This window comes from Hetaerina americana, unplaced genomic scaffold (genome assembly GCF_022747635.1).
Source record: "Hetaerina americana unplaced genomic scaffold, ioHetAmer1.1.p SCAF_1, whole genome shotgun sequence".
NCBI classification, from domain to species: domain Eukaryota; kingdom Metazoa; phylum Arthropoda; class Insecta; order Odonata; family Calopterygidae; genus Hetaerina; species Hetaerina americana.
Window position 1 is genome coordinate 70,861,052 of NW_027286069.1, and position 19,344 is coordinate 70,880,395.

Below are 19,344 nucleotides of genomic sequence, written 5' to 3' on the forward strand. Positions count from 1 at the left end.
AGTTTGGTTGGAAGGTTAGAATAGTACTCCTAAGTTATTTGTCTACTTTTTTCCAGATAGTCGACCAACTTAATTCCTTTCTTATTCTTACTTTTAGGACGTCTTTTACGTAGATCATCATGGAGGCTTTCAGGCAAACGTTTAAACTCGGCCGCACATTTCTTCATGATGGAAATTGAAGGAGAAGAATCCCCATACTCATTTACAATCCTCGAATGAATTTTGGAGGGCATTTAACCTTCTTTTACGAAGAATTTTATGACTGCAAGATACCCGATTTTTTCCATTTCTAAAAACGGACGCATCACAACTGATTCAAACGACGGCCTACGGCGAACTGCAGGATGTAATGGCTTCCAATTTCACACGGGCTCCACTGCACAAGCTATACCTACATGAGAGAAAAGCATGCGAGTTGTACGGTCATGCATCTACACGATTACATCAAAATCAATCAGCCAAAATCACCCTTTTACGCTGGGAAATAGATTATCCATTTTATTATATTAATCTTCATTCCCAATAGAGGTTATGTTAAAAGGTGAAAAAATATAAACCATCGTTGTCTCATTTAACATATAAATAATGCTAGATAATGCGGCAAATGAGTTCGATCGCAATGCCAGAATAAGTTAGGGCTAATGGAAATCATGAGGCGAAATATTTATTCAGGCATCTAAATCAAAGCTTTTATTAAGATACATGCCGTTGAATTGTTGTCGGCGACATGCGGGAGAACACTATTTTAGAATTTTAAGAACACTGAGCATTTCATAATTTCTTGAATACAATAAAACCTATTACAGCCATGGATATGGACGCTGTTGAATTCTCTAGTATCGATGAAATACTACGTGCAATTATAAGAAAATAATAATAATTCGGCAAAATATTACTGACAATTTCGGCCTCTCACTACAGTTACCAAAGATGAAGTTCTTTACCCCGATAATTGATAAGACATACGTCATTTCTGTTCGGTGACATACCCACAGAGAGAAGAAGGAAGAGTTAATAAAAGGATTCGGGATGAAGACGCTGGCAACCAGATGGAAAGGAAGTCACGGAAGTGGGACAAAAGAGGAGAAGAGAAGAGAAAAAATACGGGTAAGGCGCATTTTCGGGAAGCTATAACAGAGGACCACTTGACTGGAAGTATGGAGGAAGTCAACCGGCCATTGCCAATTGCGTTCCTGAAAGACACCCGGAAGCCCCGAAGGGCTAATGGGGTGTTCCCACGGGGGCAACAAAACGATTTTTGTGCTTCATTAAGAAGTTAACTGTGGCCATTTAAACCTATTGAGGCCCTTTTAAGGTCAACTTAGGGCGATTTGAAATCGCATTGGCGAAAAAATTAGTATCAAGTCTATTGAAGTCAATTGCAAACGCTATCAGTCTAACATTACCGTTCAAAGGAACGACATCAAGGACCCACTTATTTTTTTTCAATTTCACTTACCCTTAAATTTAAAATTAGCTCGTACTCCTCTCACCAGTCACTATAGTTTCTGAATGGTGCCTCGCTTAGTGCAAGAGATGAAAAATTAGCAATTTAAATATTTCAATAATTCATCAAAAGGAAAGCATTTCAATTGCCATATTTATGAATAATGTAAGGTTGGCAGTAGCCATAATAAAAATGTAAAATTACGCGTTAAAATGACGATAAAAGTGGCTAAAAATTGTTACACGGTGGCAAGGTACCTTCAACCCTGCAATTGAATGATTTCCAACAAACGGAATGTATTAAGCAAAGCTGTCATTTAGATTTTTCCTCCAGTGTTCTGTTCTAAGTCTTTTGATACTTCCCCAGGGAGCCGAGACGGGTATGTAGTCGGTGAACCACCGCCTTATGTTATGCCCATACTAGACCTCAGTAAATTTTTCCTTCGCAATGTTGTTTTTTTAGCCCAAACCCAACCCTAATGTCTTGAGAGTTTTGGAGTCGCTCTTGAAGGAATGTAAAAAAATGGCTTAACGCAGTTAGCGATTTTCATATCAGACTAAACAACAATCTAAAAGATATTAGTATCTAAACAAATAAAAAATCGCAGAACACATACGAAATCATGTGAATAAGAACAGTGAAGTTTAAAAGTGATCAAGAAAAGTTTACATAAGGCACTTTAGTGAGACGACTACCTCCCCAGGCAGGGCAATTAATTTTCGGTTAGCCTTTCGTGCTGACTGAGTGAACATTTTTTCTTATGTTTCAGCGACACACAACATTTCAAGGGAGGACAAAGACCACATAGAGATCTTTGCGGGGGAAAAATAATATGAAAGTGGAAAGAGATAAGAAAGAGAGAAGGTAAACCTAAAAGCGCAAATTAGGAACGACACAATAGCCTTGCAATTAACCGCTTATACTCGGTCGCCTCCATTTTCCCAACTTGAAAATGTACGGCCGCCTTCAAGGCCAACATAATCCTGAAAAGATTATGTCGGCCTTAGAGGCGGCCGTACATTTTCGTCGTCGTCGTTCATCTAATTTCTGAATGAATTTTAAATCCAGTTACTGTGACCCACAAGTTTGTGAGCTTCGTCCCTTCTAATTGGTACACTTATTATTTGAAGCGAGTTGTTCTATACCATCATCATCATCACCTTCATCAATCCCAAGCTTTATTAGACGCAACTCTCTTTCGGCCAATCCAAGTCAAAATCTGTTATTCTTCTAGCCCTAAGGGTCCCGTTTTTGGCATGATGTGGAAGGGCCCAAACAGTTTCGAAATTAAGTACTTTTTTGAACGCTTCTTTGCGGTTTTCGCTCGTTATTTCGTAAACATGGGGTTTACGAGTAGTTAAAATTTGGTAGTTTTTTATGGGAGGCGACCGACAGCTAAGGTCATTTGCGCCATTAGGGATGGATGGGAAAGGAAGGGTGGAGAGAAACCCGGCGTCGGCATTAGCCTACTCTTGTGGAAAGGCGCCAAGGGGTCCGCTGTTTAATGTCCCTTCCAACGGACGTCGTACTCACTCAAAGTGCTCTCCACAAAGTACCTCAAGTAAGGATCGGGACACTAGTTAAAATTTCACCACAAAATTTAATAATGAGGGCTGTGCTTTAGATTTTGCGAATTCGTCGATTTCTCGTGAATTAGTCAACAGTTATCAATAGTTGAAGCCCTGGTAGTATTTTAAAAATATGCTAAAGATTTTTCACTGTTTTATAGCCTTCTTTGTGTACAGTGAAATTTTCGTCAGCTTCAACAAAATAATTTTTCGTGCAGTGGTTGCTGAAAGTTGACCATGGCGGGCATATCGCCTTGTTTATCAGCCATATTTGCGTGGAAATATTTAGTTTGGTCGTTTAAACAATATATGCGTCAAAAATGTTCGAAACACACTTTCAAAGACAGCGGTTCTATCATTTAGGATCCGACATTGCATTTGAATTGCATGGGGCTCTCGAGATTCGGCCAAATGTTCCATAACCGGATGAGGAATTTGTAATCAGAAAAAGCCCGGCTAAAAACCAAGCGACCTCAGACCTAGGTGAATCGTGAATCTTGCCCCCCTTCACCACTCCCAACAGGACAGGTCCGTTCCCCCTTCCTTGCCCTTCTCTCCCCCTGGATACGTTCGATCGTGCAAGGCTCCAATGTACGACAGCTTTTTTTTAAGCTCGGCAACGAGGGCGATGGGTGGGAAGCAAACCGCCGAAGGAGAGGACGGGCCTGGCAGTGGGGAGATAAGGGCAGAAGATGGGAAAACCATCCTGCAATGGAACTGGAAGAAGTGCGAACGCATATAAAGCCCGTGGTGGACGCCGAGTGAGAGAAGTAGAGAGTTGTAGCATGGGAAGGATTGATCAGAGGGTCATCTTTGCGGCCAGGAGCCAAAAGGAAAGAACGTTTTTTTAACAAATACAGCTCGAATGAGCAGTACGCATTTCGCGAAAGCACTTTTCTTGCAATTCCGTCGACGAAGACATCAGGAAAATGACGATACACTCGCTCAGAAAACAGCTAAAAGATCATCTTGCCAGGTGGACGAAGTAGGTAGAAAAAAGTTTAGTAATGCCCAGATGAATGAATTTGAAGCCTACAAGGTGAATTTCGACCGATCTCTCCTGTTAATGGTCGGTATGTTCTCTTCGATTTTATTGTGAAAAAAATGAACCTACTATAATAATTCCCCCGCGAAGCATCGCATACTTATGACTCACTTTGCTGTAAAGTTGAATATTAAATCTTCATGTGGGAGTGCCAAGTTTCTTTTTTTACCCTCATCATGAAGGAATTCCACAAAGTTAAAACTGAAACTATCATGTTTACTGGAGACATGTTCCATGAAAAAAGATGGATATTTTCTAACTATAGAGATTATTGAGGAACAATTTTCATGATTTGTTATAAGAATAAGAAGACTTTTCATTTTCGGGAGCAACCGTCAAGTTATCATTCAAAGCTTAAGTCACGTTTTAACAAAAATGCGTATCAGTTTCGAATCCAAATAGCTCCTTATTCTACAATGTTATGTCTACCGATGTCAATGATAAAGATGGCCTAAATGGGGTGACAAAAATAAAGCAGACACTAGAATTTAAAGAATAAGATCTTCAATGTCCATACAAAAATTCATAACCCGAAATCTGTTATAGTAAAACTGTTTGCATTGAATATTTTTTTCAAGGAGGCACAGAGCAGGAAGGTTTATCACCAATAGACCTGATCACACTCGGGACTAGAAGGTAAGGGGAAGGGAAGCGACGATATTGACAGGCTTACCTTTCGCGTGTCGTTACAATAAATCAGTATCAACGTCGCAGTCATATTTTCCGTCACCAACCGTCCGTGACCATCACTTTGACGAAGTGCGCAACCCTGAAGAAGTCAACGCTATGCCATAAAAATATCCATCTCGCACGCGTCGCTTAAAAAAGACGCCGTACCGGACGCTCCGTGCTCTGGCTTTGAGTGAAGGAAAAATTTTTCCGTGTGAGTTTAAGGTAGGTCATGGTCGTGAGGGCTTTCGATGGGCTCGGGACAAGTCGAAAGAGAGAGAAAGGTCCCCCCGCCGCGCTCGAGGAAGTGGTGGATCGTTCGTGGAGGGAGCAGCAGCCGGGGGAGAAGGGAGACGCCGTCCCCATCTGCCGGCGGAATCCCAAGGCCTCCTCTCTTTCTCCGGATCGGCGTCACACCCACCCGCGCGCGAAAAGAGCGGCATCAAGTTCAAGGCGGCCAAATCGGCCGAGACCTACCCACTTTCCTCCTTCTCCCGCCCCCCCTCCTGATCTCTCTTCCTACCGGGAGGACAGAGGGGCGCCTGTCGTGCCCTCCAACCCCAAATTGCCGGGTTATTAATGACTGTTCCTCATTGTTTTTCTTGAGTCTCGTGGATTTGTCCCTTCTTACCCCTCCCACCTTCCCCATCAGCCGACTAGCATAATCTCTCACTATGTCGTTGCGGGAGGTCTCCTGCGTAAGCACTGACCCTCGAAACCAATTTTATAAACGACAATCATGAAACGGTCAGAATAACTCGTTTCGAAGGAAGACGCAATAGGAGATGTGGAAAAACGTAATGAATATTCTTTTTCTGGCCTTCGTTGATAATATTTCCTCTAGGAGGCGATGGTCAGAATAATTACCATTTGCCCCGCGTGACTAAAACCCAGATCGTGGCGAGGAAGTTTCCGTAAGTCTCATCAACATGTAAGACACATAGTACTCGTAGTATCTCAATGAGCGATAGATGAGAAGGTAAATTTAATTAGCGTACATAATCTTACGGCTATTTCCAATTGAAACTTACCATGACAGTTTCTGGCGAACCTGGTGGAAATTCTTCATGATGAAAGAAGACACTTTGCTTTTCCACATAGAATTTTTTAATTTAGACCTAGGTTTCGCTGTAACGCTGTTTTTTATAAATATTCTCTGAGAAAAAGCAAAGTGTCTTCTTTCATCTTGCAACTTTCCGTTAGAGTTTCTTATTTGTCGAAAACAAAATCAAAACATATGATGAGCATGTTTTTTCAAAGAAAATGGTTTTCTTTTCGTCTTTGTAATTTAATAACATTCAAGCAGGAAACCTTGCTCTTGCATATCTCAGTTTGCTGGGCAACATTCCCACAAAAAATGTCATAAACGAGAAACCTAGTTCAATAGTTTCAGCCTCAACTTTGTGGAAGTTCATTTTAATAAATGAAAAAGAAACACTTTGTTCCAATCCACCACTTTATTACAGGTACGACTAGTTTCGACGCTACGGTGTCATCCTCAGGTACCTGAGGATGACACCGTAGCGTCGAAACTAGTCGTACCTGTAATAAAGTGGTGGATTGGAACAAAGTGTTTCTTTTTCATTTATTAACGAGAAACCTCATTTTCTTGACTTTTTTTCTAGATTCTCACTATGTGCATCCATTGTAAATGTTCAATGGATAATATTTAATCAAATTAGAACTGAATTATATTGGAATGTATTGATTTTTTCGGAAGTTATTTGTAATGGCTTGTGCATTTATCTATCTCATAAGTTATCCTATATCCGAAGTATTCGCATACCGCCAAGGTCGATCTATCTGAGACATTATTTCGCTTTTTTTACCTCCTCGGTGTGCCAACTGGCCTCGTAATGTTAACCAAGGGTTGTTGGATTGACGAAGGAATTTATTCCGTCTGATTTCATCACTTCCGGTGATCTGTCATGGTTTTTATTAGAATGTCCGTAGGCCCACTTCGGCTTGAATTCAAGCTCGGGCTTCCACGACAGTATTCGATCATCATTCATCCCAAATCTGCTGTCGTTCCCCTGCGTGTCGACAGTGCACCGGCTCGTTGGGATGCCCCGCGTGCCCATCCTTTTCAATCAAATGCAAGCCTTGAGGGCAGTTACTAGATTTGTTTTCGAACGATGACAAATAAAATTGGATGGTGTTGTACCTGTTTAAGGAGGTCAGTCTAATTTTAGAATTGCACGCACACATTCTTATATATAAATGCATATTTTTTTCCGGGAATAATATTAGCCGACACTACACATATCCCACGCATATCGTATATACGCGATATTTTCAGCGAAATCACATAAATATATTTCTTTTCCAGTAAAGTATTTAAACTGATTCTAATTCCATAGGATAAAGCGTGACAACCAAAAACCAGTTTAGAGAAGCCATAGCATGCGTTCGTGGTAATTAGTTATACCAAAGCACTACTTAATAGTCGCGGAATTATTTCAAAAGAGTAAAAAGTTAATGGACAAGTTAAAATGGCCTAAGATGTCAAAGTTCAACGCTAAAACCTAATTTCATCCCTGTTTTCAAGACCAAGTTGAGTAAATAACCACGTAAATAATTTGAACTGCATCATGAATATGAATTGTATTGCATCGTATATGTGACTATAATATGATAATTCAATTCTAATTTCAAGTACTGCAATCGAATTAAAAGTTTGTCTTCATCGTAAAAGTATACTCCATATTTGAGTCAAAGCGTCACGTGAGCGCATGCCTAGTTTTTATGCCTTTGTGCTAGATTTTTTTCCATAAAATACTAGAATTAGGAGCAACAATTACCGCTCTTGAAGACGTGGGAGAAATTTTGAGTTATGAATTCCGTACGATGCAGCATTCGAAGTCACCTAAGTATTATAAAAAACTGTATGTGTGGCAATTTTCAAAACATTTAGCTTTGATATCCGAGTTTAAAAAATGTAATAATGGGAAATCGAATATTTCACGCATTCCTTTGAAGTGCATGCACTCTAATGGGGAAACCGCCTTGGCCTAGATATCTTTCCAAGACGTCGGAAACCGATTTCATAGGGAATTGCCATCAAGGGAACAGAAAAGCAAAGCGGGAAAGGAGAAGGTGGTTAAAGAATAAATATATAGAATCAAATACTAAAAATGAATAATTTTAGGGAAATGTGAAATTCAACGAAATTCAAATGTTCTGTTCTATGAATTGTTCCGTTCGCTGACCTATCGACCTTTTTACGCGGACTCGTAAATCCATCCGAATGCTGCTCAATTCTCTTCTTATATGCTGTAAATTAGAGGCGCCAGCGTAACGAGGAATCTGAGTTGTGATCTTTCTCAAAAGAGGTTCATTTGACTCCTTATGCAAGGTCAAATCGTGAAACTACACGGACAACGCTCCACTTGCCCATCTTTTCATAAGTGGTAACACGCTTGGCCTACGGAGCTGAAGGGGATGGCAACGATTTCAATTCTCGGTAGTCGAGGAATGACGTCAAAGATCCTCGGGTACAATCCTGGACGGTATCCCTTTCTTTTAATGAAGTCAATTATGATGTGCTTTCGGGCATGGGGACACTAAGCGCGAAGCACTGTAAGATCTAATCCGCAGAATTGGAAACTAAAAATCACCCGGATCTTGCCACACGGCCATCTGCCGCTCGTGGGCCAAGCTACGTAATTGCCATTGACCCATGATACTCAGATGGCATTGGGAGCAGAGAACTGAGGGTAAACTTCACTTTGGAATGTGAGAGAGCGACGGGAAATGGGATGAGGATTACAAGGAAAGTATGATAGAGTGGTAAACATGGTACGGTATGATTCATCGACCGAATAAGTAATGTCCAACCTCGTCATAAATGAACCATTTCCGCCATTTTTAATGTCTGCCACTAAATCTCGTCGCAGCGTCACAAGGGCGTGTAGCAGGCAGGCATCAGCAGTTAATGAAACTTTCATCTAATCATTGAATTAGTGAAAGGGTTCGCACTTCATCTATTGACTAGGAGTTGTGATGCTTGATTTTGAATACCTCAGTGCGACGATAACCGAAAGAGGTATTAGCGCCTTTATCCTGACATCACAACATAAATATACGACATTGTATGCGACGCCGCATTTTGCTTTCTCGCACGAGAAAATGGTAGAAAATGCCCTCACTTTATCAAAATCGTCAATGATGAACGAGTAAGGACTAAGTTACACGTTTTTAAGGTTATTGCTCCTTTCCTTCAGAACAGTTATCAACCCAGGATGACCATCTTCTATTTAATTAACAACTAATCGATAATGACTTTTTAGTGAATCTGAAACCCAAATTTATTTTACTGAGGTCACCCAAAGTGGCACCGGTAAATCGCTTCCTTGTGCCCATGAACTAATGAAATCACCTCATTTCAACTAAGTCTTTCGAACAGTTTTCAAGGTAAAATTTACAATTATTGCTTGTTTTCTGGCTTAGAATAATCTGTGTTTGAAAGTCAGCCGTTCATTTGGTTTTATTTTTACTCAAAACTTTTTTATGGGGCTCAAACTTGATCTTAGCTAATTTCAAAAATGTTCAACCCAATTCCATGACAACTTGGAATTCTTCTCCTCAAACTTGAAAATGTTTTCTATAACAACACCTTTTTCAAAACAAAAAGACAAAACAAGGCGAAAATAAATATTTCTCGTTAAATAAGCATTTTACACAGAATAGGATGTACCTTCATGATATGAAATGAATGGAAGGTAACTGAAGTTCCGATTTCGTATTCACCCTGTACACATATGCATTTTGTGGCAGTTTTAGCAAACATTTGGAGTTTTCCAAAGATCAAAATCCAAATTAATACTTTCCCTCAGAAACCTTAGGATATGAAATTCTTGAAAATTCTGAGTGTACCTCTCATTAAAACAATTACGTAAATATACATAAAATTACTGACCTCCCTAAAAACCCTACAGTCCAATCACAACATCGTTGCCACCTCCGCCGATAAAGGATCCTCTGTTGTAATTCTAAACACCAATGATTATATTTTCAAAGCCCTCGCTCACCTCAATGATACATCAACCTGTACCACTCTCACCAACAACCCAACACAAACTTTCCAAACTGAAATTCGGTCTTTTCTCCACTCTGGACCAGAAGAAGGCCTCTCCTCCCAAGACATATCCCTACTGTCACCCCCAAACCCCAGAACACCCCAGTTTAACTCACCCCAAAAATACACAAACCCAACATCCCCTGTCGTCCTATAGTTTCCAGTTACAATTCTCCCACCGAAAGAATCTTCGCATTCCTTGACCACCACCTACAACCACTTGTACTCTCCTTGCCCTCCTTCACGAAAGACACATACCACTTCCTCAACCGTCTAAATTCTGTCTCTATTCCCTCCACACCCAACCTACTTATGGCCACCATCGACGTCACCTCGCTTTGTACCGCTATTCCCCATGCAGAAGGCTTATCCTCCCTCCAGCATTATCTTTCTCTACGCCCCCTGCCCCGGCGCCCCTCGACTGAATTTCTCCTCAATCTTGCCACTTTCGTCGTGACTAAAAATGCATTCTCGTTCCAAAATTGTTTTTACCTACAGACCTAAGGCACAGCGATGGGAACGAGGATGGCACCATCATACGCCAATCTCTTCATGGGACATCTCGAAGAGACTTTCCTGTCACAGCAACCCTTCCAGCCTCTTTTCTGGGTCCGCTACATAGACGACAATTTTATTCTCAGGGCACATGGCTCTGAATCTATCACCGAATTTGCAACACCACAGCCACTCTCAACAAATACCTCGACAATCTACACCTTGCACTCCACAAACGCGGTTACCCAGAAAAGCTCCTACAAAATAAAATCCATCGCTCCACCCGACCACACACACCATATAAAATCAAGCCCACATCTGACGCAGGACTTAACCTTTGTACCACCTATTTCCCTGGATCCCACAGACTATAAACCTTTCTTAAAGAACTGTTTCCTATTTTACACGACAATGACGCAAACTCATCCTTATTACCCCAATGCCCCTCTCGATGCTCTCTGACACTAAAAACTGATGTCTGATCTTATGGTGCTCGACTCTTGTTTATGCATTAACATTTACGTGATAATTCGCAATTACGTGTTTCTCGGAGTGAATACTTCGCCGCTGTTGCAAAGGTGCTGTGTAACAAGGCTGAAGGGAAGAGGGCTGAGTGAAAGCATGCGAAGGAGAATGTAAAGAGTAGATGTGGGTGAAAGCAAGGTCAAGGGTCGTCAACATCAGCATCTCCGAAAGGAAAAAAGGGAATTATCGCAGTATCACGCTCATGCATAGCGGTCGAAATTTTTATCGTCCCCCTGCGGTCGTAGCTTCATGTTAAAAATAACGAACGCCTACATCATGGCCTGAAAGAAAAAGGCATCTTTAAATTGTGGACCCGCTATCCTGATTAGGATTTATTTGCCGAGTACAGCGGAAAATAAAAAAGGCCCCGCTTTAATTTCGTGGAGACAAGGCCATACAGGACCACACTAATGGGAAGAAATGAGGAAATAGACCGCTTTTTTTCAAATGTGAAAGGAAATATTATTTTTTAGCTCTGAATTAATATTGCATCTTGTGAGTTTACCTAAATGAGGTCATTCTCGAGGAATACTACGTAGACCTAATGATGTCTCTCGAGGAACATTTCGTTATTCCGCGTAATTTATGAGTTTGAATGCATTTTTTTTAAACAACCCTCAGTAGTTTTAACGATCTGCAGAAAGATCTCCATCGGCCTATTTTTAGCCTAATAACTAGGAGAACATCTCTGATTTTGAAATGAAAAGTACAAAAATGTGAAATACAGAGCCCAAATTGAGTCTGAAATATCTTACATAAAGTAATAATATTATTTTACCCTTTAAACTAACTGAAATGAAGTTGTTAACATTATACTTTGACATTTATCATTGCAGTCATTGTTGAGACAGTTGAAGATGGCAGGACTCGCTCACAGCATTACACAGTGGAGACAATCACGGAAGGGAGTATTATACGGTCCCTCCTGTTGTATGTCAATCAAGTGCAGCCGGGAGCACACGTGGCCCTGTATGTGGACTGTGTATATCAAGGAATGATTGGAACACCAAGAAGCATGCGTGAGATGTATGCAAAAATGGAACCAAGAGCATCACTCAGAGTGGTGAGTTACCATGCCCCTAAATATTTTACTGGTATACCAATAGTGATCTTATTATACGTGTATACCAAAATGTTATTGTGCAATTGCTTTGTAAGTATGCAATTACTATATATATATATATATATACATATATATATATATATATATATATATATATATATATATATATATATATATATATATATATATATATATACACACACATATATACATATATATGTATATATATATATATATATACATATATACATATATATATATATATATATATATATATATATATATATATATATATACATATATATATATATATATATATATATATATATATATATATATATATATATATATAGTGTGTCCTTTCTTTGTGTTTCTATATTCTAAAAATCTAAATCTGTGTTTTTACATATATATATATATATATATATATATATATATATATATATATATATATATATATATATATATATATATATATATATATATATATATATGTGTGTGTGTGTGTGTGTGTGTGTGTGTGTATTAATTGAATTTGGATTTTGTACATCAACACTGTGATTTCCAAATAGTAAACTTGTTGGACTTTTTTCGTGATTTCATAAAAAGTAAAACAAATCATTAATTCACATATCAATTAATGGAAGTTTAAGAAAATAGCCTAATTTTTTCCAATTCTTTAAAGATAAGGGAAAGGCGATATGTTTTAGAAGTGGATGCAAACACAGGAATGGCCAGTGTCCTTAATAGGAACAACTGCCCTTCATCACAGATGCAAGCAATCCAGGCGCAGCCTAATGAAATTTACCGCTATGACAGAGGTAGGCAAGGTATAAAAGCTACCTTTCACTAATAATCATTAATTACAATTGAAATTCAATTGATTTATTTTAACAGTGCCAGCAGTGAAGAAAGTGGGTACCTGAATGCAGTGCAGTCCAGTTATGGGGTGCATAATTTACTCCATGAAAAACTATATTATCATTTAATTTGAGATTGTCCAATTATAATTCTTTTTTATTGTGTATGAAAGCCTTTAATTCAGAACACGCATGCAGTTTTATTATTCGATTGAATCATTTAACGAGCATATATTTGGTTTATTTAGTTACTCAGAATTGGTATATCTGTTGAGAACATCTGATTCCAGAAACTATTCTTGAAAGCCTAAATTTGTTATACACAAATCACAAATATTCATATGGATATTCCTTTGCCTAAATCTGAAAGCATTAAATATACAGGCTGTCTAAGTGCAAAGAGCAAATCAACTATTTTTTATAAGAATATTTTGTGATATCTAATTATTATTTATCAACTTATACTATAAAATTATATCCTATATAATTATACAATATAATACAGAGGCATAAAAGTTAAATGCTAAAAACTTTTTCAAATACTGTAAATGAAAAATTTACGCATGTAAAATTCAAGAAGACATCAATACTTGTACGTTGCAATATACAGGGTGTGGCAACATAACTTTCGTTTTTCAAACGTAAAATGCTTTCAAAAAAGGAAGTTATGTTGCTGCACTGTGTACCTATGAAAAGATTTATGGTGAGATTCTATCAATCCATACACTACCAGCGAGCAGTTGCAGACTTGAGGCTAATTTAATAGCCTAATGCAAACTAATTAAAATGGGCTGTTAAGAAAATGGAGAAAAGAGGGATTATCTTCGAAAAAGAAACAGATTAACGGAAAGAATCGGAATGCCATGACACTAGGGTGATGTACATGTATGCACACATTGAGACTTAATAAATTAAGTTTAGAGTATATTTGGGAAATTTTCTGGGCGCCCAGAGGCACTGTGGAAAGGATAGTGAAAGGAAGGAAACAAAAGTAATGTACAAATTAACAAAAGAGGAGTAAAAAGATGATTCAAAAATCATAACACTGACAGCCAAGAATGTAAATACCAAGGGAAAGAAACACTAACTCTAATATGGAACATGTCATTGAACAATGCAGAATGCTTGTATTTGAGCATAGCTTGGAGGTGTTTAAGATGCAAGTACAATGATAAAAGTGAAAAAATAAGCTTGATAGTGAAAGACAATGAAGAATTATTAGAAGAGTTGTTAGTAAGTAAGTGAGAGTAAGCAGAAAAGTTAAATATTGGTGAGGGAGTTGCATAGAAGGCTAATGAGTGATAAAAGGAATTATAAAAATGGTACTGGAGCCTCTGTCTGACATTAGGGAAAAGTGTAGATAGGCAGGGGAATGAAAAGGAATAGTACCTAATTATAACAAATTTTGTACTACATGTAGGGGATAGTAGGTCTAACAAGAATGCTAGCCATTATGGAGAAGGGGTTAAATGTGTTCACCCTCAATACAAACAAGATTAAAACTAAAGTATTGGTCTGCAGTTGAAGTAGAGAAGATAATTTCCATTTTAGACTAAGGAAAGACAAGACAGTGGAACAATGCAACATCAATGGTGATGGAAGAAGTAAGAGACTTATAAAAACCAAACAGGAATGCAAAGAAGGCATTCTATCAAAAAACTTCTCATAGCAAGTAGTACAAGCATAGGCATAAGGAGACAAATGCATCAAGAGTTATACATGGAGTCTACTTTTCTACAGACATTAGACCTAGATGATAAGAGCAGCCAAGAAAAGGAGATTGGAGGAAATGGAAGTGTGGTGCAGCAGAATAATGATGAAAATAAAATAATTAATGACTTCTTTCATATTTGGAAAAATTTGAAAAAAACTGAGTATTGAATGAAGAAGTACTTCAAATAGTGGGCAAAAAGATAATCCTGTGGAGGACATTTACAAGAAGTAGAGAGAACTCAATTGGACTAATCCTGCATCATGATAGCTTAATGAAGACTAAAATTGCAGGAAACATGGAGGGGAAGAATTATACAGGAAGGCTAAGGATGAACTATGAGAAGCAGGTAATGGAAAATATTGGTGAGATGAGGGATGAAGGAGTGAAGAGATTGGTAGGGAAGCGGAGTTTGGAGACCTGCTATGAACCAATCCACAGATTGATAACCTGCAATGATGGTGTAAATGTGTGTTAATTTTAATGTTATTTAATTGCAAGGAACTGAGGAAGGCAATGGTGAAGTGCAAAACGGGCTTGTATTTCAGAAATCAATGAGAATGTGAGACACCCGAGAATCATCCATAGCCTCTATAATAAAGTAGATTACCAATTAATTATGAAAATGACTGCAAACAACCTCTATCATAACGGTAATTTCAATTAAAAGCATTCAAATTCGTATCTTATGATTTCCTATTAATTTCGATAAAACAATTGATCTATGGAACCTCAAACAAAGGATAAAATAAAGTTGCCTCACGATGATACGTGAGACAACTTTATTCCCTGTCTAAGTGAGGAAAATTGAATCTAAGACAAAGCATTATCCCATATGGGAGAAATCCTTGATCTCATTTAAGGGTGCTCCAGGGTTTATAGCCATCCAGTCAAGTAAGCTTGTTAACAAATGATAGATGTTTATGTCACATGAGGGCAGGCAGAAAAGATCATTAATAAGGAACTATTAATAGGAGAGAAAATGGGAAAGATTAGTGGCTTTGAATTTTATGCTTATTGGAAGAAAATTTCTCAGTAATTGATGGTGGAGGCATCAAAGAGAAATTTTCTGCTAGCAAGTATAATGTATCTACATATCTATATTCATTAATATATGATCAGTTCAGCCCTCAAAGTTAATGTCTGTTGACAGATAAAGAAATTTAATATTTTAAAGAGAAACACTTACTTACAGGACTGTCAGGTGATTATGCTATGAATGGTGTTATCAGTATTTCATTCTAAGATTGTTCACATTTTATTACTGATACATTTCTTTGAGTCTCAATAATAAGAATGGTTACATAGTAAAAAATATTAAAATTTCATTTCTTCCCCTAGATCCTCCTTTCTGAGCTGCATCTATCAATATAATTTGATGATTGGTATGCTATTGCATAATTTCCTTCAAAATGTAGTGAATAACCCTTACAATAATTACTTCATCTAATAGATGGAAAACTTGTGGTGGTTCGCTGCAAAAAGAGGAGGCCACAGCTATTTTTATGGAGTTCAATTATTTCAAATAACAGTATTCCAGTTCAATCGGCAGGTAAGCCGAGAAAAGATTATCTGATGCCTGAATTATGACAAAAAAGTACCTATGTGTCAAATTTGTAGCAAAGCCACAGCAATGCTTGAAACCAAATAACTTAGCGCTATGATGTGACCTAATCTCTGTCCTATCACCAAGAAAACAAAATCCTTCATTGATTATTGGCAAAACCAAGGATCCTGGATGGTCTAACACTTAAAAATGCATTCAAATTAATTTTTTTGCTTTTCACACGAGTGGTAAAATATGCTACTAAATATTTATGTGTATGTGTAACATATAAACATATTTAGGGTTGCCATATATCCTAATTTTTGTGTACACATTACCATTTTTGAGGTAAAAATTATCTCCCATAAGCAATTTGTAAAATAAAAGTAATTTAAAAATGGAAGTAGTGTCATAGCAACATAGGTAGGATATCTAGATGCATAATTATTTCCCATGTTTTCTATTTATATTTAATTATTATTTTTTTCAAATCTATTTCAAAATAAAAAATAATGAGTTAACCAGTTTCAATCCTTTTATGTATTACATGAGGGGAATTTCAATTTTCAGAGCCTCATGTCCCCATTTGTCATCGCAGAGTCCTCATTTCAGCAGATTATTATATGCCAACCCTACATGTTAGCGAAAGAATTTTTAATTTGTTTAGATAATTCTGATGAGAAGCGTCATATTCTTTTGCTTGTTAATTTTCCATCTTAATCAGCATAATGATTGGGTGTCATAATACTTCAACATTATCATAAATGATTTCAGAAAACTTAATGAATGTATTAACACCTAACAATGTGTCACTGAAACTTTCCATTGAATGTGTGATTTCCACTCTCAATCATTTTTCCTTTGTAAATTGAGATTTGAATGAGAGATTTGCTACTAAATAATGGCATATGTCCATTTCATCATATTACTGTGAGCATGTAGCTGATTTTTGGATAGCTAAATTTTCAAGCGTTAACTCAAATTTAAACTGATATGAAAGCAAGGATTATACAATTCACAACTCAAGAATGAGTAAATAAATTAGACGATTTTAGTTTTGAAGATAGTAAATATTCCCAAAATGGACTAAGGTGAAGTCCTAGATATTATTTAGTTCCTTCAGCTTAGTACCTTCCAACCCTCAGTTTTCACCTTAACATTCTTTTGTTGTAATTGATCTGCATTTAAAATTAAGGCTTTAAAAATGACATATTCCTAAATGACATCATTTTCCATTTTTATAAGTATACTATTGTTGAAAATTCTGCCAAATTTTGGTGTGTATACTATGCATAGAAAAATGCCATCTATTATTGGGTATTGGTGGATATTTCCATATGCATTTTTAGCTAGTTAATATCATATATTTTTATGTACTTAGCTAAGAAATTTTTTCAAAAATAAATAACCATGTAGAGTAAAACCTTATTATTTCAACACCACTTAGACATAATATGCATACATTTTTCAAATGGCATCTGGCCACAACATCAAGATATTATACACGTATATTATTTTGGCATGGACTTGATGAAATGAATATAACTATGCACATACAATGAAACTCTGTTATGAGATAGTCCTGTGAACCAAATACCTCAAAATCATTCAAGACGTTGAATATTGGAGCCTTTTTGTCTCTACCCACATTCCTGAAGATTTTGGGTGGCTCAACTATTCTCACCAGAGCGGCTGCAGTACACATAGTCAATAACTTTGCAATGGAATGCTCTGGAACTCAGACACTTTCGTCAAGTTGGCAGCATAACTTCACACAGTTTTCATAGCTATTTTTACTGTGTTCAGCAGTACTTGTAACTAAATTTTGACTCCCCAAAAATAGCCTTGATGGCAGATTATGTTAGTACAATCAAATAATTCCATCCAAATGGATTTGAGAGTCAAAAGACAGAATATTTACCATTGCTCGTCTGTAGGAGGAAGCAGAGACGGATAGAGTCATCTTCAAAGGTAGACAAGCATGGATGGTAAAATATACATCTATATTTTAACCATTGTTTTACTGCATGTGCTATGAATAAGTGTCAGCAACAGGACCAAATCTTGTGCTCCCTAGTTTTCTTGAAGGATCTTAGAATTTTATAGACAATTTTGTGAAGGCTGATTTATGTGACTTCTACCAAATGAAATGATGATATAAATCAAAGGCTGTCAGAGAGAACTAGTGGGTACTCATTTGTTTACTTCAGGTCAGGGACTGAAATTACTAACATGAATAAATTTGCCCTCTTTATATTTCTTTGTACATGAATGAATGATTTTTTTCAAAGGGGAGAACTAAATCATGTACTGTGTGAACTAATATTTATGATGGCATATTGTAAGTGTTACCTGACTTTCTATCATAGACAGTACCAGGTGTGTAGTGGAATCGGTTACGGCATTTGGATTGAAGGGTAACTTATCTTTACAACACATAGGAAATATAGTAAATGTTACAAGGGCGTAATTTTGCTATTACTATTTGATAACAAGTGAATACACACTGTTTTATCCGACTATAATATTTTTTTCTCCTGAAAAAATTTAATGTACAAGAGTTATATGCATGTATATTAGATGTATGGTATATATTTCCATTTGTTCATAAAATATGACCACCCACTATGTGATTCTGTGGTTTAAGTTAATTAATTAAACATCCATCAAACTTATCAGGTAGGTAGTTAAAGGCTTTGATCATTGTGTTTGTCGGTTAAAAACCCTGCTATTCACATGCCTATTAAGTTTAAGTTCCCATTCATAAACCTAAAGGTAATCATTCTATAAACTACAGCACCAATTCACAAAACGCAAATGCATGAAAATTTTAAAAAATCTATTGTTTAATCCCTCACATGCTTTCACTCGTCTAGTTTCAGGCATTCATGTGGACAAAATGAGAATTCTTATTACACGAATGTGTTTTTATGGCATAACTGATGTTTTTACGTAGAAATATCTTTTTCCTCTCATGTAAAATTTCAACAGAAACTATTTCAGTTCACATTAATATGCGCATTGCTATTTTAATTTTTCCTAACTTCCTAGTGACAGGTTCATAAAATAACGGTTTTCGTCATTCATAGTCCAGCATGCTGCTGTTTTCCCCAAAATATTTCCACGTTAAAATAAATTTTTAAAGGCTCCTCTACGCTGCCTTAAAATATTTTGATTCAAGATAACTCCACTACTGACATACAAATCTATTTTATCCTTTTCTAGTTTATAATCTCGTAGGATTGCTAATAAATTCCTGAACATATTAACATACCTTTGGCATTATATTGATAGCAATTTGCATTACAATCCACAGGGTTTCACGAAGAATTGACTGA

At 37.1% G+C, this 19,344-nt stretch overlaps 1 protein-coding gene across 1 annotated transcript in view; it reads left to right on the forward strand.

The window, feature by feature from the left end:
- The window catches only part of Tsp (Thrombospondin), a 208,796-nt gene that overhangs the window by 165,515 nt on the left and 23,937 nt on the right, over positions 1-19,344 (forward strand). Inside the window, exons 3-4 of the mRNA XM_071591250.1 lie at positions 11,663-11,889; positions 12,575-12,710. Coding sequence (XP_071447351.1) covers positions 11,663-11,889; positions 12,575-12,710 — 363 coding nt within the window. The remainder of the gene's footprint in view (positions 1-11,662; positions 11,890-12,574; positions 12,711-19,344) is intronic.